We start from the raw sequence: 25,603 nt of genomic DNA, 5'->3' as shown, positions 1-25,603 counted from the left end.
GAAGCTGGAAAGTTAAATAGCCTCTGTGTGTCTGTCTTTATATGTTGTGTGTCTATGGCATTGAATGTTTGCCATGTATACGTGCATTGTGATCCGCCCTGAGTCCCCTGTGGGGTGAGAAGGGTGGAATATAAATACTGTAAATAAATAAATAAATAAATTCTCTCCTGGCATTTTATACCCACATCTATGGCAGAGGTTGTGAGGTCTGTTGGAAACTAGGCAAGTGGAGTTTATATATCTGTGGAATGTGCAGGGTGGGAGAAAGAACTCTTGTCTGTTTGAGGCATGTGTGGATGTTGCAATTGGCCAGCTTGATTAATTCATGATTTTTCACTTTCACTGGAGTCCTGTGCAGCTAAATCCAGTAAATATGGAGGAGTGTTGGCTGTACTTTGGTCAGAAGCATATACTAGCACAGGCATGGACAAACTTAGGCCTTCCTGGTGTTTTGGACTTCAACTCCCACAATTCCTAACAGCCTTAGGCCCCTTCTGCTTAAGCAGCTGAGGTGGAAATGAAAAGGCTGTTAGGAATTGTGGGAGTTGAAGTCCAAAACACTTGGAGGGCCCAAGCTTGCCCATGCCTTTGCTAGAATCACATCTGAAGAGCTAGAGACATCCAGAAGTAATTTGAGGGAATATTTTTTTTAAGTGTGGGTAAGTGAAAATAGATTTTAAATTTGTGGATAAGGGATCATAGACCTGTATGTCACAAGAAGTCCTGCTTCTTTAGGCAGAGTCCATTGGCAAGTAGTTCCCCCCCCCCCCCCCACCCCCAATCTCATTCTTCAAAATGCACTCAGGGACTCAATCGGTGATAAAATACGGTCTGAGCCATCCTCTGCAAGATGAAATTGCATAAATAAGCCTCAGACGCATCAGCTCGAGAAAGAACCAAACCATTAGCAAATAAAGGAAGGACGCAGAACAAAAGCCCCTTTTGCATAATACATAGCTAAGTATAAAACACTAAAGGGAAGAGGAGTTTGGCATCTCTGATGCTGTTGTATCGATCAGTATAATCCATCCTTGTGGGAAATACTTTGTAGATTGCACTAATGATACATGTCTCATATTGGAAAGAGTTTCAAAGAGGTTGGAAGTAAGATGCTACTTTTAGGTGTTATAACAATATAACAACACTCCTTTTATGAAGTAATGTAATGTAAATATAAGATTCTTTAAAATTTCAAGTCATATTAACTTTTGAACAATCATTTCAAATTATATAAATAACTAGCCGTTTCCTGCCACATGTTGCTATGGCCCACATGAGGGTTCTGTGTGGGAGGTTTGGCTCAATTCTATCATTGGTGGGGTTCAGAATGCTCTGTGATTGTAGGTGAACTATAAATCCCGGCATCTACAACTCCCAAATGTCAAGATTCCATTCTCCCCAAACTCCACCAGTGTTCACATTTGGGCATATTGAGTATTCTTGTAGAGTTTGGTCCAGATCCATCATTGTTTAGGTCCACAGTGTTCTCTGGATGTAGGTGAACTACAACTCCCAAACTCAAGGTCAATGCCCACCAAACCCTTCCAGTATTTTCTGTTGGTCATGGGAGTTCTGTGTGCCAAGTTTGGTTCAATTCCATCATTGATGGAGTTCAGAATGCTCTTTGATTGTAAGTGAACTATAAATCCCAGCAACTACAACTCCCAAATGACAAAATAATAATTTTTGAGTAATGGTCACTCCTTGTGTTGTGAGATGTATTATTACCAAATTTGGTGTGATTTTGTTCATTGGTTCTTTTGTTTTTAAGGTACTTATTAGGCACAAAGCGTTTTTATATATATAGAAGATGTGGGATTCATAATGTGGGATCCATGCACAAGACTTAAGTCAGAACTAACTTGCTTAATTAATTTCAAAGTGTCCTTAAACTTGCATCTTATGTTTAATCTCTATTTTGTGTATTTTAATATGTATTTTGTATGTTTTAATATGTGTATTTTAAAGAATGTTTTTAGAGGAACGTGTGTTTTACCAATGTTGTAACCTGCCTCGAGCTGTGAGGAGAGGCGGGCAAAAAATAAAAATTATTATGATTATGATTATTAATACAATTAATAAAGGCAATGGGGGCCCCTGGTGATGCAGCAGGTTAAACTGCTGAGCTGCTGAACTTGCTGACCGAAAGGTTGGTAGTTCGAACCTGGGGAGTGGGGTGAGCTCCTGCTGTTAATCCCAGCTTCTGCTAACCTAGCCGTTCGAAAAAATGCAAATAGGTACTGTTTCAGATGGAAGGTCACCTTGGCTCTTCATCTTAGATATGGAGATGAGCACCCCCCACCCCCAGAGTTGGACACAACTAGACTTAATGTCAGGGGAAATTTTTACCATTACCTAATAGAGACAATGCCACATCACCCCCCTCCCCCCAACACACACACACGCATACAGATCTCTTTCCATTTTTGGATTGTACAAAAGGAAACGAATTGTTGCAAACTACACATTTGGCCTAGCATTCAACTCTTCCCAAACTGAAACCACCCATATGTAGTCAAATTCCAATTATACCAAGTAAGGCGACACAAGAGGTCAACAGACTGGGGAAGGCTGTCTTCAAGGGTTACCACTCCTTTTTAAGTGTGTTTATTTTCCTAGCTTTAATCTTGTGAAGTCTATACTTCACCAACACTGACTTGCCCATCCTGCATAATTCTGTCCCTTTCTCTTCTTTTCCTATCCACACAAGGCTATGACTAGCACAAGAATGGACCTGGAAGCAATTGTCATTGTGCTGTCAAAGGCTTTCATGGAGGAATCACTGGGTTGCTGTGAGTTTTCCGGGCTGTCTGGCCATGTTCCAGAAGCATTCTCTCCTGACGTTTCACCCACATCTATGGCAGGCATCCTCAGAGGTTGTGAGTTCTGTTGGAAACACAATTGTCATTGTTTGCCTTCAATTCATTTCTGGTTTAGGCTAAGCCTAATTTGAACCTATCATGACATTGTATTGGCAGAATTTGTTCAGAGGGGGGTACTGTTGCATTTTTCTGAAGCCGAAAAAGTGTTGCTTGCCCAAAGTCACCCAGCAGGTTTCCATTGCTGAAAGGGGCTTGAACCTTGGTGTCTCAGTGGGAAAAGATGGACAACTGTTCAGAAAACTCCCAAGCCTAATAATAATCTTCTGCTTAGGACCTAATCAAAGCCAATGAGAATTTGTTCCCAAAATGTAGACATCAAGCTTCTGGTAATGCAGTCCATTAGCCCTTTGTGCAAGGACGCTATGCCTTAGTGCTGACTCATATCCCATTATCTTCAGCCCTAATTGCTTTGGTCTCCATATCTCCCATCCAGCCCTATGGCCCAGCCAGGAACCCTGACTCCACATTTTTGTTTATTAGATTTTATCTTATTTCTCTGCAGCTCCTTCATTCAGTTTACCAAGATTACTTTTGAATCTTGACACAAAAACATTAACAAGTTATCAGACCACAGGGGATAAAATGTTATTTCTTCCTTTATAGCATTCGTCATCACTATCATCTTATGCCATTGCTTCTTAAGCTATCAAATACGTGGGATTGACCATTTTTTTCCTGACGTGCCAGGAACTGTCATCCTATTTGTGAACATTGAAAACAACAGTTTATTCTTTCCTGGAAATTTGCCCCAGTCTAGCACTGGTCCAGGCCCCCTTTTAATTAATTTAGCTATATTACAGGTGAAATATTCATTACCCAGACCAAGAGTGCTTTAGATCTGGGATTTTTTTCAAGTTCTTGAATTCCTGTTTTTTTATTTTATATATATATATATATATATATATATAGAGAGAGAGAGAGAGAGAGAGAGAGAGAGAGAGAGAGGAAGGGAGATCTTGGAGATGACCCATACTTGTTTTTTCCCCCATGATCGTAAGGTCAGGAGTACTGTGCTCCAAAAATTTTGCAAGTCTGTATTCGGAAGTCCCAGAGTAGTTTGATGTGTTCATTTTCTGTAACTTTTTTCAACTTGTGATCCTACTAGTTTTTTGTCGCAGGCAGATAGAATTTGTGGCACAAGTTCCAATGAATCATCTGCATAAGAGGAGTATGCTTCTGCTTATAGTCCGTTTGCACAATATTATTATTATTATTATTATTATTATTATTATTATTATGTGTGTTGAACCATTCAGAAAACAAAGATGTCATGATTTCAGTGGCAAACTGCTTCTGGCCAAGCAGACCCTTTGATAGGGTCACATTAGGGTTGCCATAGGTCAGAAAAGACTCAAAGGTATTGAGGCCTGTGAAGCCTCTGAGGATGAGGATTTTCTGTTTGAGCCTGGTGTTTCTGTGGAGGAAAGTGAGTTTTTTGAGAAGGTGGGAATGTTTTGCGTAGATCAGTTGTTGGGGAAACAGGCCCTGATTTTCATAAGAATCAGCCAGGGATTGACTCTGAAAGGAATGTGGAGGAGAAATGAGGGTTACAAATAACCCAGTGTTTACAGCTCAGAAGGGATAGTGTGAAACAGGGACAAATTCATTGTTCCCAGTCTTTGGATTATGGTCATGTTCATGTTTTCAAGCTTTTAGATATAATTTTAGTTTAAGTGCAACAACCCTTGTATTACAGTTTCTTGTTTTTGCCTTTGGTGATTTTTGGAATTCATATTCAGAGTTGGTCATTGCTTTTTGTTAAGCTTCTAGAAATCTAGCTCATGGATGTAACTTTGAAACTGCTTTTGCATACTGGGTTTTGCTGGTACTTTGGTGAATGCTTAGTCTGCTTACTTTGAACACTATTTTGAAACTGCTTTTTATATTAGATACAGTGTTCCCTCGCTACTTCATGGTTTGCTTTTTGCGGACTCGCCATTTTGCGGGTTTTGGCCTCCCAGTTTATGAATGGTTGCCGTTGTCCAGAGTGTTGTTCCAATCCTGCCTCCTGGCAATGATGGAGCATGGAAGGGGGTTTCACCCTCCCCCTTGGATGAGGCAGCCAATCAAGAGAGATTGCAAAGCAAAGCAGAGACAGCTAGCAAAAAAAGTGCGCAGTGCCTTTAAATCTCTCCTCACTTCTGCCTCACCCTCAAGACTCGATGTACATACATAGCATCCCTACTTCGCGGATTTTCATTTTTCGCGGGTGGTCCTGGAACATAACACCCACGATAAGTGAGGGAATACTGTACTCTTTTCTTAATAAACTTATTGTTAGTGTTTATCTGCGTGGTGTTTAGATGAAAAAGGAATCGAGAAGGCCACTGGGCTGCAACAGAAGGCACACAACAACAACAGCAACAACTGAGTTGGAGGCAACCCAAGAATTCTTTGCCTCTAACTTTTCTCTCTGGGCTCTTTCACTTCAGATGTATTTTAGAAAGGATGTTCCTTAAAGACCGGAACTGTGCCTTCACTGTGACGCATACTGCATTATATACAATATGATTTCCAGAAGGGCAGATGCATTAGTACACTGCACCAAAAATAAAGAGTCTTGTGGTGACCTTAAAACTGACAAATTGCTTGTGGCATAAACTTTCATGGGTCAGAAATCATTTCACCAGATGCACAGAAATGATAATTCAGCCAACAGACTCCTATTTGGGATAGGATGGTGTTTATGTATAGAACGGTGAGGTCAAATGGATTGAAAAATGCAAAAAAAAAGTTGATAAATACTGATCGCATTTTCCATTCCAACTCACACTCATGAGCACCCCCACTTTCATCTTTACTGTAGTATGAATGCAGTTTGACACCACTTTCATTGCTATGGCCTAATGCTATAGAATCATAAGAGTTATAATTTTACAAGGTCTTTAGCCTAACCAAACAACAACTACTAGGATTCCATAGCATTGAGCCATGGCAGTTAAAGTAGTGTCAAATGCATTAATTCCATACTATAGATGCGCCCATGGAGAGCTAAAATAAATCCCAATCTCGTAAACCTCATGCAAATAGAATCTGTTCACTTAAAAATCAAGATACTAACTTTTAAACTCATATACTTTTACCCTGTACTTGGAAATGTTATTTGTTTTGGACCATAACTTCCACAGTACTCTATCAGAAGTACTCTATCAACTGGCCATGCTAGCAAGGGAAAGGAGATTCTGGGTATTATAGTCCAAAACTTCAAAGCTCTACTGGTACTCATTTGAAAATAATATGGCCTGTAAATAAGCATTTCACTTAAGTGAACCTATTTACTCCTTTAAGCACCCTGCTATGCTTTGTCACAGTAGCTAAAGGGATTTCCTCCCCAAGATCACGTTTAGAAAAGGAGATAATGGAAATTGTAGATGGCAGATCAGCTGGGAAGTGTACGGAAAACGAATATTGTGAGGCAGATGGAAGACAGCAGGAGGAGAAACCAGATGTCACTGAGGTTTTTTTTTAATGATACTTTCCTAAAAATTAAAATCAGTAAGCATTTATCAATGCTATTCAAGCTTGATAATTGCAACATTCACACTTGCTTTAAACAGTGGTTCTTAAACTATGGGCCACGGACTACCAGTGGGCTGGGATGAGGAAAAACTGGTCCTTGAGCCTCCTTCCTCTTTGTTTATTTATTTTATTTCTACTCCTTTCACTTTGCCGGCCACTCCTTCCCTGTTGCTGACCATGGCATATAGTCTGTATCAGAAACTAGAGCTGATGTGGTCTGTTCAATGGAATTTTCTGAATCAGCACCCCAAACTGAATCTAAAGTTAATCAAAAACTGATTTATAACTATTTTGGTACTAATGTTGGAGAGTGGTCCCTGGTCAAAAAAAGGTTGGGAACCATGGTTTTAAACAGGGTTCTTTCTCCCACCTTCGATAGATAGATAGATAGAGATAGATAGATAGATACCAACAGAACTTCTGAGGATACCAGCTACAGATGCAGGTGAAACATTAGGAGACAATGCTGCTGGAATATGGCCATACAGCCCCAAAACCTCACAGCAACCCAAAAAGCATTTCATGTTTCCCACTTAATAAATGGGGCAGTTTGGGACTTAAGGAGAGATTCAGCCTGACCATAACATTGTATAGAATATATGAAGTTGACAGTCAGTGTTGTGTTTGAGCATTGAACTGGAACTCTGAAGATCAGGGCTTTAATCCACATCCAGTAATAGAAACCCATTGGGAAACCTAGGGCAAGTCATATTCTCTCAGTCTCAGGTGGCAAAGACAACCTCCCTTTGAACAAATCTCACCAAAAAAACCCCTCACAATAGGGTTGCCTTCAGGGTTGAAACAACCTGAAGACACACAACAGCAAAAACAATATGAAGCTGCTTATGTGGAATCAATCCATTGGCTTGGATAAGATTCCAGCTGAGTAGTTCTCAGTCTTTGATCTTTCAGGTATTTTGCATTTTAATTTCCAGAAGTCCCAGCCAGGATGGTTGATAGTCTAGGTTTACGAGAAATGAAATCCCAAGCCTGTGGCAGACCAGTGACCAAGAAGCAGTGTTTTAGCTTAGTCATAGGAGCCCCTGGTAGCACAATGGGTTTAACCCTTGTGCTAGAAGGACTGCTGACCGCAAGGTCAGTGGTTCGAATTCAGGGAACGGTGTGAGCTCCTGTCTGTCAGCTCCAGCTTCTTATGTAAGGACATGAGAGAAGCCTTCCACAGGATGGTAAAATATCTGGGTGTCCCCTGGGCAACATCCTCTCATACCAGAAATGACTTGGAGTTTCTCAAGTCGCTCCTGACACAAAGAAAAAAAATCTTAGTGATTAGTCTGATTGGTTGGCTCTATAGACACTACGGCAGAGGTCTTTCTCTTCCTTGTTATCTGGCTTTTATAGATCGAGTTGCAAAGCAGGGACTTGCATGAACCTAAGACCTTCAGCATGCTACACATCTGTTCTGGGTGCAAAATACATAGTTGGATGCTAAGGAACCAAAGATGCAAACTCTTAAAGAACAATAGCTGATGCTTCTTGGCAGGGGGTTGGACTAGATGGCCCACGAGGTCTCTTCCAACTCAATGATTCTAAGATTCTATGGCCTTCAGCACAAGACAAGATACCTTCAAAGTCCTTGTTGAGACTACCATTCATATAGGAGCCCAGAGGCTTGAATCTACTTTATTGGGAAATTATCTTGCTTTGGGAAATGTGTGGCGCTTCTGTTTTGCTGAGCTGAAACTTCTATCTGACTGATTCAGAACAGCTAATGGTGAAGGATGATAGAAGTTGGGGACGGGCATGTTTACCATCCCTGATGCAACAGATACCCCTCACCATTCTATGATCAAGGACTCCCAGTGACCATTGTACAAGGAAGTAAACTGGTATTTGATTAAAAGTATGCAGTCAGCCCTTGAAGATGGGAATTTTCTTTTTTTTTTTCTTTGTCCCTAACCCAGGCACGGGCAAACTTCGGCCCTCCAGGTGTTTTGGACTTCAACTCCCACTATTCCTAACAGTTGGTGGGTTTTAGGAATTGTGGGAGTTCAAGTCCAAAACATCTGGAGGGTCAAAGTTTGCCCCTGCCAGTCCTAAGGTAAAGGTTTCCCCTTGACATTAAGTCTAGTTGTGTCCGACTCTGGGGTGGTGGTGCTCATCTCCAATTCTAAGCCGAAGAGCTGGCTTTGTCCATAGACACCTCCAAGGTCATGTGGCCAGCATAGAATCATAGAATCAAAGAATTGGAAGAGATCTCATGGGCCATCCAGTCCAACCCCCTGCCAAGAAGCAGGAATATTGCATTCAAATCACCCCTGACAGATGGCCATCCAGCCTCTGTTTAAAAGCTTCCAAAGAAGGAGCCTCCACCACACTCCGGGGCAGAGAGTTCCACTGCTGAACGGCTCTCACAGTCAGGAAGTTCTTCCTAATGTTCAGATGGAATCTCCTTTCTTGTAATTTGAAGCCATTGTTTCGTGTCCTAGTCTCCAGGGAAGCGGAAAACAAGCTTGCTCCCTCCTCCCTGTGGCTTCCTCTCACATATTTATACATGGCTATCATATCTCCTCTCAGCCTTCTCTTCTTCAGGCTAAACATGCCCAGCTCCTTAAGCCACTCCTCATAGGGCTTGTTCTCCAGACCCTTGATCATTTTAGTCGCCCTCCTCTGGACACATTCCAGCTTGTCAATACCTCTCTTGAATTGTGGTGCCCAGAATTGGACACAATATTCCAGGTGTGGTCTAACCAAAGCGGAATAGAGGGGTAGCATTACTTCCCTAGATCTAGACACTATGACTGCCTGAAGCACTGTTATCTTCCCACTGACGCGGTACCTACTGATCTACTCACATTTCCATGTTTTCAAACTGCTAGGTTGGCAGGAACTGGGGCTAACTGCGAGAGTGCACCCTACTCCCCAGATTCAAATTGCCCACCTTTCAGTCAGCAAGTTCACCAGCTCAGCAGTATGTAGTGCAGTCATAATGTATCCAATCAAGATATCTGGCAACATCATCCAGGAATACAAGATGTTTGTAGCATACTACTCAGCTTAACTTAAAAGCATGAGCTACTGAAATGTCTCCCTTACTTAAAACCAACAGCTGAGACTTATGTGGAGTGTAACACATAACACATGGTTGAGCTGGAAAAGCACAAAACATAACCTTGGGGGGAAAGGACTTCTGCATGCAAGGATCAACACATAGACCTTGCACATGGTCACAATGTCCAGAGGCTAATTTCCATGACATTGTTAGCCCTCTTAGTGGATGGAACACGTGGATTTATTTTGTTCGCCTAATCATGGTTATATTGACTTGAAAATTTAAAGCTACAGTTTTGCATTCACTCGACTCTGATTAAGTCCCTTCTGAGAAAATGCTTTTTTCTCAGAGAGACTTGAGAATCTGCAAGTCACTTCTGGTGTGAGAGAATTAGCTGTCTGAAAGGACGTTGCCCAGGGGACGCCTGGATGATTTGATGTTTTTATCATCCTTGTGGGAGGCTTCTCTCATGTCCCTGCATGAGGAGCTGGGGCTGGTAGAGGGAGCTCATCCGCCTCTCCCCAGATTCAAACCTGCGACCTGTCAGTCTTCAGTCCTGCCAGCACAGGGGTTTAACCCACTGCGCCGTCGGGGGCTCCATGCTGTAAATTCAGCATGAGAACATGCTGAATTTACAAGATTGCCCTCCTAATCAATTTTCTATCTGTTAGAAAAAGGTAATAGCGCTCCATGCAGTCATGCTGGCCACATGGACATTGGAAGTGTTTATGGGCAACACCGGCTCTTCAGCTTAGAAGTGGAGATGAGCACCAACCCCAGAATCGGACACGACAGGACATAATGTCAGGGAAAAACCTTTACCTTTACCTTAGAATATGCCAAGTGACTCAAGCTAGGATTCTGCATGTTATCACAGTTGTTCACTCATCTCAGAAAGAAACATATGGCTTGGTCAGAGTATGATTTCTTATGTTCATTCTCTTGTTATTTCTACTTCTTAGGAAAGCAGATGGGAATGCCTAGCATTGACTAGCTAAGTTTTCTCAGCAGCTTGAAACGTTTGAGATTCTTTCCATTACTGTTGCAAGCTACCAGTGATCCCAGTCCACACAATGCATTTACACAGGCTGATCTCAGTCTTGCTCTATCCTCACAGAAAAAATAAGTGGAAGAGACTAGTAACCGAACTCATTGCCCATATAGGAAATTTACTACTGCAGCAACCTGGATAATGGCAAGTCAGAGGTGCTTGAAGTCATCCAACAAATGGAAACTCCATACTTTTCAATGCAGTCCTTCCAATGTGCAAACAGGTTACACTGCCATGAGCAGACTGTGGACCACTTGAGACCCCAAGAACTGTTTTTGTGGGTCACATTCCAGGTTAATTTTTATTCCTTCCCACAATTAGAATAATAGAGTTGGAAGAGACCATGTGGACCATCTAGTCCAGAGGTCCTCAAACCAAGGCCTGGGGGCCTGATACGGCCCTCCAAGGTCATTTACTCGCCCCTCGCTTAGGGTCAACCTAAGTCTGAAACGATTTGAAAGCACACAACAGCAATAACAACAATAACAATCCTATGTCATCAGCCAAAAGCAGGCCCACACTTCCCATTGAAATACTAGTAAGTTTGTATTTGTTAAAATTATTCATCATTTTAATTATTGTATTGTTTTAAGTGTTTTTGCACTACAAATAAGATATGTACAGTGTGCATAAGAATTCAAATTATGTGTTGTTTTTGCTTTCAAATTATAATCCAACACTTTGAGGGACTGTGACCTGGCCCTCTGTTTAAAAAGTTTAAGGACCTCTGATCTAGTCCAACTCCCTGCCATGCAAGAAAAGCACAATCAAAGTGCCTCTGTTTAAAAGCTTCTAAGGAAGGAGATGCCACTACACTCTGAGGCAGAGAGTTCCACTGCTGAACAGCTCTTACAGTCAGGAAGTTCTTCCTAATGTTCAGGTGGAATCTCCTTTCCTGTAAGAAAACAAACCTGCTCCCTCTTCCTTATGGACTGTTGGACTTTGGATCTAGACACCAACATTAAATTCCCTGGTCAGCCATTGAAAGTCCCTAAGTGATGTTGGGCAAGTCACATTCTCAGCCTTAGAATCAAAGAGTTGGAAGAGACCTCATGGGCCATCCAGTCCAACCCCCTGCCAAGAAGCAGGAATATTGCATTCAAATCACCCCTGACAGATGGCCATCCAGCCTCTGTTTAAAAGCTTCCAAAGAAGGAGCCTCCACCACACTCCGGGGCAGAGAGTTCCACTGCTGAACGGCTCTCACAGTCAGGAAGTTCTTCCTAATGTTCAGATGGAATCTCCTTTCTTGTAATTTGAAGCCATTGTTTCGTGTCCTAGTCTCCAGGGAAGCGGAAAACAAGCTTGCTCCCTCCTCCCTGTGGCTTCCTCTCACATATTTATACATGGCTATCATATCTCCTCTCAGCCTTCTCTTCTTCAGGCTAAACATGCCCAGCTCCTTAAGCCACTCCTCATAGGGCTTGTTCTCCAGACCCTTGATCATTTTAGTCGCCCTCCTCTGGACACATTCCAGCTTGTCAATACCTCTCTTGAATTGTGGTGCCCAGAATTGGACACAATATTCCAGGTGTGGTCTAACCAAAGCGGAATAGAGGGGTAGCATTACTTCCCTAGATCTAGACACTATGACTGCCTGAAGCACTGTTATCTTCCCACTGACGCGGTACCTACTGATCTACTCACATTTCCATGTTTTCAAACTGCTAGGTTGGCAGGAACTGGGGCTAACTGCGAGAGTGCACCCTACTCCCCAGATTCAAATTGCCCACCTTTCAGTCAGCAAGTTCACCAGCTCAGCAGTATGTAGTGCAGTCATAATGTATCCAATCAAGATATCTGGCAACATCATCCAGGAATACAAGATGTTTGTAGCATACTACTCAGCTTAACTTAAAAGCATGAGCTACTGAAATGTCTCCCTTACTTAAAACCAACAGCTGAGACTTATGTGGAGTGTAACACATAACACATGGTTGAGCTGGAAAAGCACAAAACATAACCTTGGGGGGAAAGGACTTCTGCATGCAAGGATCAACACATAGACCTTGCACATGGTCACAATGTCCAGAGGCTAATTTCCATGACATTGTTAGCCCTCTTAGTGGATGGAACACGTGGATTTATTTTGTTCGCCTAATCATGGTTATATTGACTTGAAAATTTAAAGCTACAGTTTTGCATTCACTCGACTCTGATTAAGTCCCTTCTGAGAAAATGCTTTTTTCTCAGAGAGACTTGAGAATCTGCAAGTCACTTCTGGTGTGAGAGAATTAGCTGTCTGAAAGGACGTTGCCCAGGGGACGCCTGGATGATTTGATGTTTTTATCATCCTTGTGGGAGGCTTCTCTCATGTCCCTGCATGAGGAGCTGGGGCTGGTAGAGGGAGCTCATCCGCCTCTCCCCAGATTCAAACCTGCGACCTGTCAGTCTTCAGTCCTGCCAGCACAGGGGTTTAACCCACTGCGCCGTCGGGGGCTCCATGCTGTAAATTCAGCATGAGAACATGCTGAATTTACAAGATTGCCCTCCTAATCAATTTTCTATCTGTTAGAAAAAGGTAATAGCGCTCCATGCAGTCATGCTGGCCACATGGACATTGGAAGTGTTTATGGGCAACACCGGCTCTTCAGCTTAGAAGTGGAGATGAGCACCAACCCCAGAATCGGACACGACAGGACATAATGTCAGGGAAAAACCTTTACCTTTACCTTAGAATATGCCAAGTGACTCAAGCTAGGATTCTGCATGTTATCACAGTTGTTCACTCATCTCAGAAAGAAACATATGGCTTGGTCAGAGTATGATTTCTTATGTTCATTCTCTTGTTATTTCTACTTCTTAGGAAAGCAGATGGGAATGCCTAGCATTGACTAGCTAAGTTTTCTCAGCAGCTTGAAACGTTTGAGATTCTTTCCATTACTGTTGCAAGCTACCAGTGATCCCAGTCCACACAATGCATTTACACAGGCTGATCTCAGTCTTGCTCTATCCTCACAGAAAAAATAAGTGGAAGAGACTAGTAACCGAACTCATTGCCCATATAGGAAATTTACTACTGCAGCAACCTGGATAATGGCAAGTCAGAGGTGCTTGAAGTCATCCAACAAATGGAAACTCCATACTTTTCAATGCAGTCCTTCCAATGTGCAAACAGGTTACACTGCCATGAGCAGACTGTGGACCACTTGAGACCCCAAGAACTGTTTTTGTGGGTCACATTCCAGGTTAATTTTTATTCCTTCCCACAATTAGAATAATAGAGTTGGAAGAGACCATGTGGACCATCTAGTCCAGAGGTCCTCAAACCAAGGCCTGGGGGCCTGATACGGCCCTCCAAGGTCATTTACTCGCCCCTCGCTTAGGGTCAACCTAAGTCTGAAACGATTTGAAAGCACACAACAGCAATAACAACAATAACAATCCTATGTCATCAGCCAAAAGCAGGCCCACACTTCCCATTGAAATACTAGTAAGTTTGTATTTGTTAAAATTATTCATCATTTTAATTATTGTATTGTTTTAAGTGTTTTTGCACTACAAATAAGATATGTACAGTGTGCATAAGAATTCAAATTATGTGTTGTTTTTGCTTTCAAATTATAATCCAACACTTTGAGGGACTGTGACCTGGCCCTCTGTTTAAAAAGTTTAAGGACCTCTGATCTAGTCCAACTCCCTGCCATGCAAGAAAAGCACAATCAAAGTGCCTCTGTTTAAAAGCTTCTAAGGAAGGAGATGCCACTACACTCTGAGGCAGAGAGTTCCACTGCTGAACAGCTCTTACAGTCAGGAAGTTCTTCCTAATGTTCAGGTGGAATCTCCTTTCCTGTAAGAAAACAAACCTGCTCCCTCTTCCTTATGGACTGTTGGACTTTGGATCTAGACACCAACATTAAATTCCCTGGTCAGCCATTGAAAGTCCCTAAGTGATGTTGGGCAAGTCACATTCTCAGCCTTAGAATCAAAGAGTTGGAAGAGACCTCATGGGCCATCCAGTCCAACCCCCTGCCAAGATACAGGAATATTGCATTCAAAGCACCCCTGACAGATGGCTCTGTTTAAAAGCCTCCAAAGAAGGACCCTACACCATACTTCGGGGCAGAGAGTTCCATTGCTGAACAGCTCTCACAGTCAGGAAGCTCTTCCTAATGTTCAGATGGAATCTCCTTTCTTGTAGTTTGAAGCCATTGTTCCATTGCGTCCTAATCTCCAGGGCAGCAGAAAACAAGCTTCCTTGGAGGAAGGTAACAGCAAACCTCTTCTGAACTAATATTGCCAAGGAAATCCTCTGTTAGGTTTGCTTTAAGGTCACCATAAGTTGCAAATGACTTGAAGGAACACAACAATAATTTCAGACTAAAACAACGATGTCTCTGAATTGCACAAACTCTGAACATGTCAGACATAAGCCCTGCCTGAATTCAGTAGGAATTATTGGTATCTGTGTATGAGATGTGATTCGCTCACATCAATCTAAATTAGACTTGATTGGTATTCATTCCTATTGATAATTTAGAGCTATCCATTGTCACAGTAATTCAGCCCTTGGAGGAAGCAATGGCTCAAGGAAGCTGTGCTCTTTCATTCCACTTGGCTGACCGGCTCAAATGTCCATGAATAGAAATTAAAATAACCCCCTTGGAAACAAGTAAGGCTAATACATAAAATTAATTAAACACAAACTTTGCGGTGCACAAACCATTTATATTCACTTTCAAAGTAAGTGAGTGACCTAGGAACTGGGTTGCTGTGAGTTTTTCTGGGATGTATGAGCATATTCCAGAAGCATTTTCTCCTGACACCTATGGCAGGCATCCCCAGAGGTTGTGAGGTCTGTTGGAAACTAGTCAAGTGAGGTTTATATATCTGTGGAGGTTTATATATATAATGTCCAGGGTGGGAGAAAGAACTCTTTCCTGTTTGAATGCACCTTGATTAGCACTGAATGGCCTTGCAGCTTCAAAATCTGGCTGCTTCCTGTCTGGGGAATCCTTTGTTGATGTTAGCTGGCCCTGGTTGTTCCCTGTCTGGAATTAACCTGTTTTCTGAGTGTTGTTATTTATTTACTGTCCTGATTTTAGAGTTTTTAATACTAGTAGCCAGACTTGGTTCATCTTCATGGTTTCCTCCTTTCTGTTGACATTGTCCACATGCTTGTGGACCTAGGAACTATTTGAACTCAGATACACATCTGCAAAACAGCTACACACCTGTAATACAGCTCATTGGCCCATGAGCTCTATCTTCATGTTAAAACATATAGAATCATAGAATTGGAAGAGACCTCATGGGCCATCCAGTCCAACCCCCTGCCAAGAAGCAGGAATATTGCATTCAAAGCACCCCTGACAGATGGCCATCCAGCCTCTGTTTAAAAGAGGGAGCCTCCACCACACCCCAAGGCAGAGAGTTCCACTTTGAATTATTGCTATAATTTTAACCCAGTTTTTATCTCAACGCTTTTTCCTCCCTTGAGGAAATTACATATTTTCCTAATGTCATTTGAGCAAGGGAGACGTTTAAAACTTTTGGACTACAAAACATTCCTAACACCAGGTGTCAGCTACAGCCTAATAGATATCTATAGCACATATCTACAAGTGTCTCTCTGTATTCGTGGATTCTGTATCCATGGATTAAACTATCCACAGCTTGCAAATATTTTTTAAAAATCAAAAATCAAATCTTGATCTTGATCATTTTATATAAAGGATACCATTTTATTATGCTACTGTATATATTTTTTTGGCTATGGATTTTTTTTGTTGTGTCAGGAGCAACCGCTCGTGTTGTGAGAGAATTGGCTGTCTGCAAGGACGTTGCCCAGGGGATGCCTGGATGATTTTTTTGATGTTTTGTGGGAGGCTTCTCTCATGTCCCCGCATGAGGAGCTGGAGCTAATTGAGGGAGCTCATCCGCCTCTCCCTGGATTCGAACCTGCGACCTGTCGGTCTTCAGTCCTGCCGGCACAGTGCTTTAACCCACTGCGCCACCGGGGACTCCTGGACTATGGATGATGGGACTTACATTAACCTTTTTTTGGACTATGGATGATAGGACTTGCATTACCTTCACACACTTCCTGAGACCACTGCAACCCTCATCAACGATGGATCAAGATCAAACTTGGCACACAGTGCCCACATGACCCACACTACATCCTGGTGTGGTTTGGAAGAGTTTGGACCATAGATAATGGGAATTGCAGTATCTTCACTCGCTTCCTGAGATCATTGTGACCCACACCAGTGACCAATCAACTTGGCATACAGAGCCCCCATGACCCACTCTACATTCTGGTGCAGTTTGGAGGCAGATGGACCATGGACGATGGGACTTGCATATGGGAGTTGTAGTTCACACACACCCACTGAACTCAGCTGACATTAGATGTAGACTAAATTTGGAGCACAGATGAACAATGCCTTCCTCAAATAACCCAGGCACCATGTGGTCCCCAAGGTAGTAAGGGTTGTAAATACAAAAAAGGAGAGAAAATTTCAAACCCTCCGGCTGCTCACTTGCCAACAGCCGAGTCACTCCCTTGTCGCAGCAGACAACACCCAGATCTGGTATCTGCAGCAAGGATTGGGCAGATCGCTCTGCTTTACATCCAAATTGCTCACCTTCCCAATCCTCTCTCACACACACACAGAGATATACATTTGAACAGCCACATCTATCAACATAAGAAGCCTCCCTACAGGTTGGTATCCGCACTCAATGAGATACACAAACCCTGCGCTCATTCACACAAGCTGCCAAGAGGGCGTGTTTCTAGGAGAATCCACACTGTCGAATCAATGCGGTATGATTCTGGGTTGCTGTGAGTTTTCCGGGCTGTATGGCCATGTTCCAGAAGCATTCTCTCCTGACGTTTTGCCCCCATCTATGGTAAGCATCTTTGGAGATTGTGAGGTCTGTTGGAAACTCGGCAAGTGAGGTTTATATATCTGTGGAATGATGTCCAGGGTGGGAGAAAGAACTCTTGTCTGCTTGAGGCAAGTGTGAATGTTGCAACTGGCCACCTTGGTTAGCACTAAATGGCCTTGCAGCTTCAAAGCCTGGCTGGTTGCTGCCTGGGGGGTCCTTTATTGGGAGGTGTTCCAACAGACCTTACAACCTCTGAATATGCATTGAATGGCCTTGGTTAGCACTGAATGATCTTGCAGCTTGAAATCATGGCTGCTTCCTGCCTGGGGGAATCCTTTGTTGGGAGGTGTTAGCTGGCCCTGATTGTTTCCTGTCTGGAATTCCCTTGGTTTTTCTTTAGTTTTGCTCTTTATTTACTGTCCTGATTTTAGAGCCTACCGTATGGCATGAATCCACATAGGGACCACCAAGTGCCACGAATCAAAGAACATGAAAGGCACTGCAGACTTATTCAGCCAGAGAATTCAGCTATAGCAGAGCACCTGATGAATCAACCTGGACACGTCATATTATTTGAGAACACAGAAATGCTGGACCATTCTAACTTTCTCTATGTCAGGCTACACAGAGAAGCCATTGAAATACTACTCTCACAACCACCATGACTACACAGAAATCTATAAGCATGTGGACAATGTCAACAGAAAGGAGGAAACCATGAAAATGAACAAAATCTGGCTACCAGTATTAAAAAACTCAAAAATCAGGACAGGGAATAAAGAGCAACATTTAAAAAGCAGGGGAATTCCAGACAGGAAACAATTAGGGCCATAGAAACCCCCCCCCCCAAGTATCTCTCCAGGCAGGAAGCAGCCAGACTTTGAAGCTGCAAGGCCATTCAATGCTAATCAAGGTGTCCAATTGCAACAATCAAGGCCATATAACCCCCCCCCCCAAAGTATCCCTCCAAGCAGGAAGTAGCTAGGTTTTGAAGCTGCAAGGCCATTCAATGCTTTTTTTTTTTGTCGTGTCAGGAGCATCCTGTTGTGAGAGAATTGGCCGTGTGCAAGGACGTTGCCCAGGGGACGCCCGGATGATTTTGATGTTTTATCATCCTTGCGGGAGGCTTCTCTCATGTGCCCGCATGAGGAGCTGGAGTTGACAGAGGGAGCTCATCCGCCTCTCCCCGGATTCGAACCTGCGACCTGTCGGTCTTCAGTCCTGCTGGCACAGGGCTTTAACCCACTGTGCCACCGGGGGCTCATTCAATGCTAATCAAGGTGGCCAATTCCAACAATCAGGGCCATATTAACTCCCCTCCCCAAAGTATCCCTCCAGGCAGGAAGCAGCCAGGCTTTGAAACTGCAAGGCCATTCAGTGCTAATCAAGGTGGCCAATTGCAACACTCATAGAATCATAGAGTTGGAAGAGACCTGGTGAGCAATTCAGCCCAACCTCCTGCTAAAAAACAGAAAAACTGCATTCAAAGCAACAGACAAGAGTTTTAATGTATTGTCAAAGGCTTTCATGGCTGGAATCATTAGGTTCTTGTGGGCTTTTTCGGGCTATATGGCCATGTTCTGGAGGCATTTTCTCCTGACGTTTCGCCTGCATCTATGGCAAGCATCCTCAGAGGTAGTGAGGTCTGTTGGAGTTAGGACAAGACACGAGGTTTATCTCCCACCCTGGAGATGCCACCTCACTTGCCAAGTTTCCGACTGATCTCACAACCTCTGAGGATGCCTGGGTGAAATGTCAGGAGAGAATGCTTCCAGACAGCCCTGAAAACTCACAGCCATGAAAGCCTTCCACAAGACAGTTTGATTCTGCCTCAACTGCCATGGGATCCTGGAATGTGTAGTTTGGCAGACCATGTAAAGCAACTAGGGTGCCAGAGCATCCAGCCATGGCAGTTAAAGCGCTCTCAAACCGCATCAATCCTGCAGTGGAGAGGCCCCCTCGGTGCTGCTTACCCAGCCTCCCGAAAGGCAGCCTGTTCCTTTCTCCCAGCATGAGGTTGAACCGGGGGTTGTCTCTCTTCAGCCTTCTCCATTGTCCGGTGGAGAGGAGGATCTTGGAGACTTCGGCGTAGACGCTGCTGTTTTCGTCTCGGACCACAAAGGTATACATCTCTCTTGGAAAATCCGGGTTTAGGGAATGCGCAAAGCGAACCCGAGCCGGATCAGGGCCAGTGGAGGCAGGGAGCGCCCTCTCCAAGAGCAGGAGTCTCTCCGGCAGCTCCCCAAATCCAAAACAAACCAACACCAAACCAGGAAGGTTGAGTCAAAGCATCCCAAGAGACGGGAGGGACCTCTCCCTTGGAGGAGAGCAAGGTCTGGATCCAGAGAGGTGGGGAAGCACCAGTTGAAAAGGGTCCCACCTCCTCCTCCTCCTGCCTCTTCTTGGATGGAGGAAGAAGGCGTGCGCGCCTGGCTTAGCGGGGACTCTTGCCCATCCCTGCCTGGGAATCTCCCCTCCAAGGCGGAAAGACGGGGGTCTCCCTCGGCCTCAAGTCCCGGGCTGGGCCGCCTTCCTCTGTCCAGAGAAGGGACCCCCTTTTCCGCCCACAACCCGCGTGGGAAGCGAGTTTCTTCTTCTTCTTCTCCTTCTCCTCCTTCCCCGGTGGCTCCTCCTCCCCAGCCCGCCGTCATCTGCTTTCGCGCAGGTCATGGAGCAAGAGGCGGGCTTCAAGAGCCGGGGGGGGGGGGTCTGTTTGTGGACTCCAACTCCCAGAATCCCCTGCCCACACCGCCAGCGACCGTCGGAGTTTCTGACTAGCATGGAAATGGGGTGCACCTACACTGCAGAATGGATGCAGTCTGGCTCAAGGCTTGGGAATTATAGGAGTTGTGGTCTTACTAAGGTCTTTAGCAGACACAGGCAAAGTTGGGACTGCAAATTGTGGAGTGCAACTCCCACAATCCCTAAGAGCCCCAGGACCCTTTCTTTGCCCCTCAGCCCTCCAGATGTATTGGACTCAGGGGCGGCTCCTCCATTACGCGAAGTAAGCGGTCGCAGAACACTTTTATTTTGCCAGGGGCACAGAGGCGCCTCTGTAAATGCCCCTCGACCGCCACTTGAGGAGCGCCCCCTCAGCTCACAACAGCCCTAGCAGTCCGGGGGAGCCTCGGCTTTCTTGCCTCGCTGCCGGGCGATCCTCTTCCCAAAGGGGCCCTTGAGCCTCGCCTAGCCCCTCTTGTTCCTGCTCCACCCCGCCACTGGGTGCGCAAGCAGAGCCGGCGCTCAATCGTTCTTGGTTCCAATGGCTGAGGAGAAAGTCAGGAGAAGAGGTGACTTTTGGTGCACACGCCGGGGTCTTCAGGCACACCTCCGGACCCAAAGCGGGCCAAGGGAGCAAGTGTGGCAAGTTTAGTTACTGGGATGTATAGTTCACCTACAATCAAAGAGCATTCTGAACTCCACCAATGATGGAATAGAACCAAATATGGCACACAGAACTCCCACGACGAACAGAAAATATATATCAATGATTGGTTGGGGGGGGGGGGGGGCGCCAAAATACTGTTTGCTTACCGTTGAAAATTACCTAGGGCCGCCTCTGATTGGACTGCAACTCCCACAATTCCTAACAGCCCCAGGCCCCTTCCTTTGGCCCTTCAGCCCTCCAGAGGTTTGGACTACAACTCCCACAATTCCTAACAGCCTCAGGCCCTTCCCTTTTGCCCCTCAGCCCTCCAGGTGTTTTGGACTCCAACTCCCACCATTCCTAACAGCTTCAGGCTCTTTCCTTGCTGAGGGGGAAAAGGAAAGGGCCTGAGGCTGTTAGGAATGGTGGGAGTTGGAGTCCAAAACACCTGGAGGGCCCAAGTTGGCCCATGCCTGGTCTATAGCCTCATCTATACAGATGCATGATCTCTTTTGGTTAGATAAAAATCCTTGGTGACATTTTTGAAGGATTGGGAACTTCTGGCTGCAGAAGAATCCTTAGTAGGTTTGGTTGAGGAGATGTGTATGAATATGCTTTAGTTTGGAGAAGTCAGATTCTAGACCCGTGTTTCTCAAGTTTCCTAATGCTGCGATCCCTTAATACAATTCCTCATGTTGTGGTGACTCCCAAACATAACATAATTTTCGTTGCTACTTCATAACTCTAATTTTGCTACTGTTATGAATCGTTATGAAAATATCTGATAGGCAGGATGCATTTTCATTCACTGGACCAAATTTGGCACAAATACCCAATATGCCCAAATTTGAATATTGATGAGGTTGGGCATATCGGGTATTTGTGCCAAATTTGGTCCAGTGATTTATTCATTTGGGAGGTGAAGTTGCAAGGATTTATAATTCACTTACAATCAAAGAGCATTCTGAACTCCACCAGCTATGTAATTCAACCAAACTTATCACACAGGGCTCTCATGACCAACACAAAATACTGGAAGGGTCTGGTGGGCACCTTGAATTCTGGAGTTGTAGTTCATCTACATCCAGAGAGCACTGTGGACAATGATAGATCTGGATCAAACTTGGCATGAATACTCAATATGCCCAGATGGGAACACTGGTGGATTTAGGGGGAAATAGACCTTGATATTTGGGAGTTGTAGTTTCTGGGATTCATAGTTCACCTACAATCAAAGAGCATTCTGAACTCAATATATCTACATCAAACATGGCACACTATGTACATTGAATACTTGTGGGGTTGGGGGCGGGCGGGATCTTTTTGAATTCTGGGAGTTGTAGTTCACCAACACCAAAAAGGAAAAGAATGTCAGGCGGAGAGATCGTCAGCGTTCTCTCCCAAAGGGGTTCCTAAAGCCATCAGAAATATGTGTTTTCTGGTTGTCTTTGGCAACAACTCTGAAGCCCCTCATGACCCCCCCCCCAGGGGTTCTGACCCCCAGGTTGAGTATCACTGTACTAGGGTCTTTAACGGCCATGGGCAAACTTGGGCCCTCCTGGTGTTTTGGACGTCAACTCCCACTATTCCTAATAGCCTCAGGCCCTTTTCTTTCCCCCTTCATCCGCTTAACCCTGGAGGACCCAAGTTTGCCCATGCCTGGTTTATAGCCTTGTCTGCCAAAGAATGCTAACAGTTGAAGTGGTGTCAGACTGCATTAATTCTCCAGCACCCTTGGAGACAGATCAGGCACTGCTGTCAGGAAAGGTCCTGCTGAAATGGACGCATGATCTGTTTTGATCAGAGAAACATCCTTGGTGACAGTTCTGAATGATTGGGAACCTTTGGCCACAGAAGAATGAGAATAATATGCTCTGGGTTTACATCCTTAGTAGGTTTGGTTGAGGAGATGCATATAAATATGCTTTAGTTTGGAGAAGTCAGATTCTAGACCAGTGTTTCTCAACTTTCCTAATGCCTCAACCCCTCAATACAGTTCCTCGTTGCCACTTCATAATTGTAATTCTGCTACTGTTCTGAATCGTAATGTAAATATCTGATATGCAGAATGTATTTTCATTCATTGGACCACATTTGGCACAAATACCTGATATGCCCAAATTTGAATGCTGGTGGGGTTGGGGTGGGGGATTGATATTGTTATTTGGGAGTTATAGTTGCTGGGATTTATAGTTCACCTGCAATCAAAGAGCATTCTGAACCCCACCATCCACAGAGCACTGTGAACCCAAACACTGATGGATCTGGAGCAAACTAGGCACACATGCCTGACATGCCGAAATTTGATTACTAGAGGGGTTGAGGGAGAACTGATCTTCTTTTCTGGGAGTTCTAGTTCACCCACAACCAGAGAAACTGTGACCTCCACCAATTTATTTATTTATTTATTTATTATTCGAACTTATATGCCGCCACTCCCCTGGGGCTCGGAGCGGCTTACAAGTATGGCTAAAATCTAACACAATTTAAAAACAATTTAAAACGATTTAAAAACAGGAATATAAAAAATCAAAGGCCTGTTGAAACAGGTATGTCTTACATGCCCTGTGGAAAGCTGATAAGTCCCGCAAGGCACGGACTTCAGGTGGCAGAGTATTCCAGAGTGATGGTGCCACCGCTGTAAAGGCTCTGCGTCTGGTTGCTGTTAGATGCAAGGTCTTGACACTGGGAATTTCCAATAGATCTTGGTCCTCAGAACGGAGGGATCTCTGGGGTTGGTAGGGGGTGAGGCAGTTCCTCAGGTACATGTGGGCCAGACTTGTCACACCGAACCTCATTACTTACTCCACTTACTGGAGGGGTTTGAGGGGACTAAATCACCATAGTGGGAGCTGTAGTTTACACTACAGTCAGAGAGCACACTGAACCCCACTGATGATGCATCCAGAGCAAACTTGCCCAACGTAACAAACAGTTTTTTGGGGTTAACCTGTCATTATGTGAATTGTAGTTCATCCACAACTTTATGCATTTTGTACAATAAAACACTGACTTTTTCAAATAACCCAAGCAATGCCGGGAACCCAAGGATAGACAGACAGACAGACAGACAGACAGACAGACAGACAGACAGATAGAGTTCCCATTTAATCGTACATTATTTCTTTGGTTTTCCCCTAATTCTAGTTTCAGTTTTAAAATATGTATTTTCCCATGATATATTGAGTGTGACAACAGTTCAGGCTTGAGACAATGTTTTGATTGTTGTTCATTGATGGTGAAATCATTTTGGCCCACAAACTGCTTCTTTGTTGCAGTGATAGAAGTTTTGGCAGGATTCGACTGCAGCACAGCCTTGGAAGAAGTTTCTTTGGATATTAACAAATAGGCATTCCTTTCCTCCGTAGAAAACTTCCTGTTAAGTTTGGGAACAATTAACAGGGCGATAACTAAGGGTGTCTCAGCAGTTTTGACACCACTTTACTTTCCCTGTCTCAATACTGCAGAATCCTGGAAATTGAAGTTTGACAAGGTATTTATCAAAATAAATAAATATTTAGCCTTTTCTGCCAAAGAGTGCTGACAGCCTACAAAACTATAAATCCCAGGATTCCATGGCATTGAACCAGGGCAGTGAAAGTGGTATCAATCTGCATTAATTCTACAGAACTGGTAAGATTTAAAAAAAAAATAGTACAGCCACACATCCATGCCCTTCTCTCCCCAACTTTATAGAGGAAAGGATAAATTAATTTTGTGTGTTCCTCATTCTGACACTCTCTGGTTTCATTTTAATTTGCTGGTAAAGCCCATCGATTCTACTCCTATGAGTAAAGAGCAAGTGCTTTTGTTCAGCTGATTCGTCCAATCCTATCCCCTGCATCTCCTCCATATTCAAGCCCTGGATCTTTTAGCAGGGAAAGACACAGCCAATAGGAAAATAAGGATGCTCTCCAAAAAGCAGAGTAGAGGGAGAACAAAAATACTGATTCCTGGCTTTGCTCTGGTGCAGCAACCTCATGAAAATTAAAAATAAAAAGGTGGGGAGCGTATCTCTTTAAGAGGCCAAATAGGTAAGGTAATGGACTTTTGGCTTATGATAAAGGTGTGTAGACCAGGCATGGACAAACTTTGGCCCTCCAGGTGTTTTGGACTTCAACTCCTACAATTCCTAACAGACAGTAGGAGTTGAAGTCCAAGACAACTGGATGGCCAAAGTTTGCCAATACCTGGTGTAGAGCATGAGTAATAGTTGCTTGCAAAGAAATTCCTTTCCTCTTACGGTGTGTTGTAATTGCAATACCACAGAAGAGAGCTGTCAAAACATTTCATACTGTTGATTGATACACTTTTTAAACATGTATCATTTTGTGACACAGTAATTCAGTTTTTCTAGCAAACTGGAGGTCAAACAAACCCCTTATGAGAGATACAAACACATACATAAATTGTGATAATGAAATATATGGAGACACAACATATTTCATGAAAACCTTTAATTTCTCATTTTTTAAATATATGATTTGTAAGATAATAACCTATATTTCCAAGATGTGTATCTTTTCTCATTGTATGAGAGAAATCCTTGAAACAACAGAGCAGTTGTCAAAGACATGACTTCATGGCTTTGTGGTCCTTAAAGGGTCAGAGCAGGCAACACTGCATTACAGTATATTCCTTTGTCTTGTTCAAGGTTTGATTCTATGTTTAACTTCCTTGGGAAGGTTTTGTGCTCATGTTCATGGATTCATGTTTTGAAAGAAGTTCCTTTCTGTTGAAATTGTCCCCATGCTTGTGGATTTCAATGGCTTCTCTGTATAGTCTGAAATGGTGGTTGTGAGAGTGGTCCAGCATTTCTGTGTTCTCAAATAATATGCTGTGTCCAGCTTGGTTCATCAGGTGCTCTGCTATGGCTGATTTTTCTGGTTGAAGTAGTCTGCGGTGCCTTTGATATTCCTTGATTCGTGTTTGGGCGA

The 25,603-nt window shown here is 43.8% G+C and overlaps 1 protein-coding gene across 1 annotated transcript in view; it reads right to left on the bottom strand.

Moving 5' to 3' along the window:
* TTL (tubulin tyrosine ligase) overlaps positions 1-19,942 on the bottom strand; it is a 40,866-nt gene extending 20,924 nt beyond the window's left edge. Inside the window, exon 1 of the mRNA XM_060754470.2 lies at positions 19,273-19,942. Within this exon, the coding sequence (XP_060610453.2) occupies positions 19,273-19,429 (157 nt within the window). The 5' untranslated portion in view covers positions 19,430-19,942. The remainder of the gene's footprint in view (positions 1-19,272) is intronic.
* Positions 19,943-25,603: the final 5,661 nt, after the last annotated feature.

Source organism: Anolis sagrei, chromosome 1 (assembly GCF_037176765.1).
Source record: "Anolis sagrei isolate rAnoSag1 chromosome 1, rAnoSag1.mat, whole genome shotgun sequence".
Classification (NCBI taxonomy): Eukaryota; Metazoa; Chordata; class Lepidosauria; order Squamata; family Dactyloidae; genus Anolis; species Anolis sagrei.
This window is presented reverse-complemented; position numbering and strand designations above follow the sequence as displayed.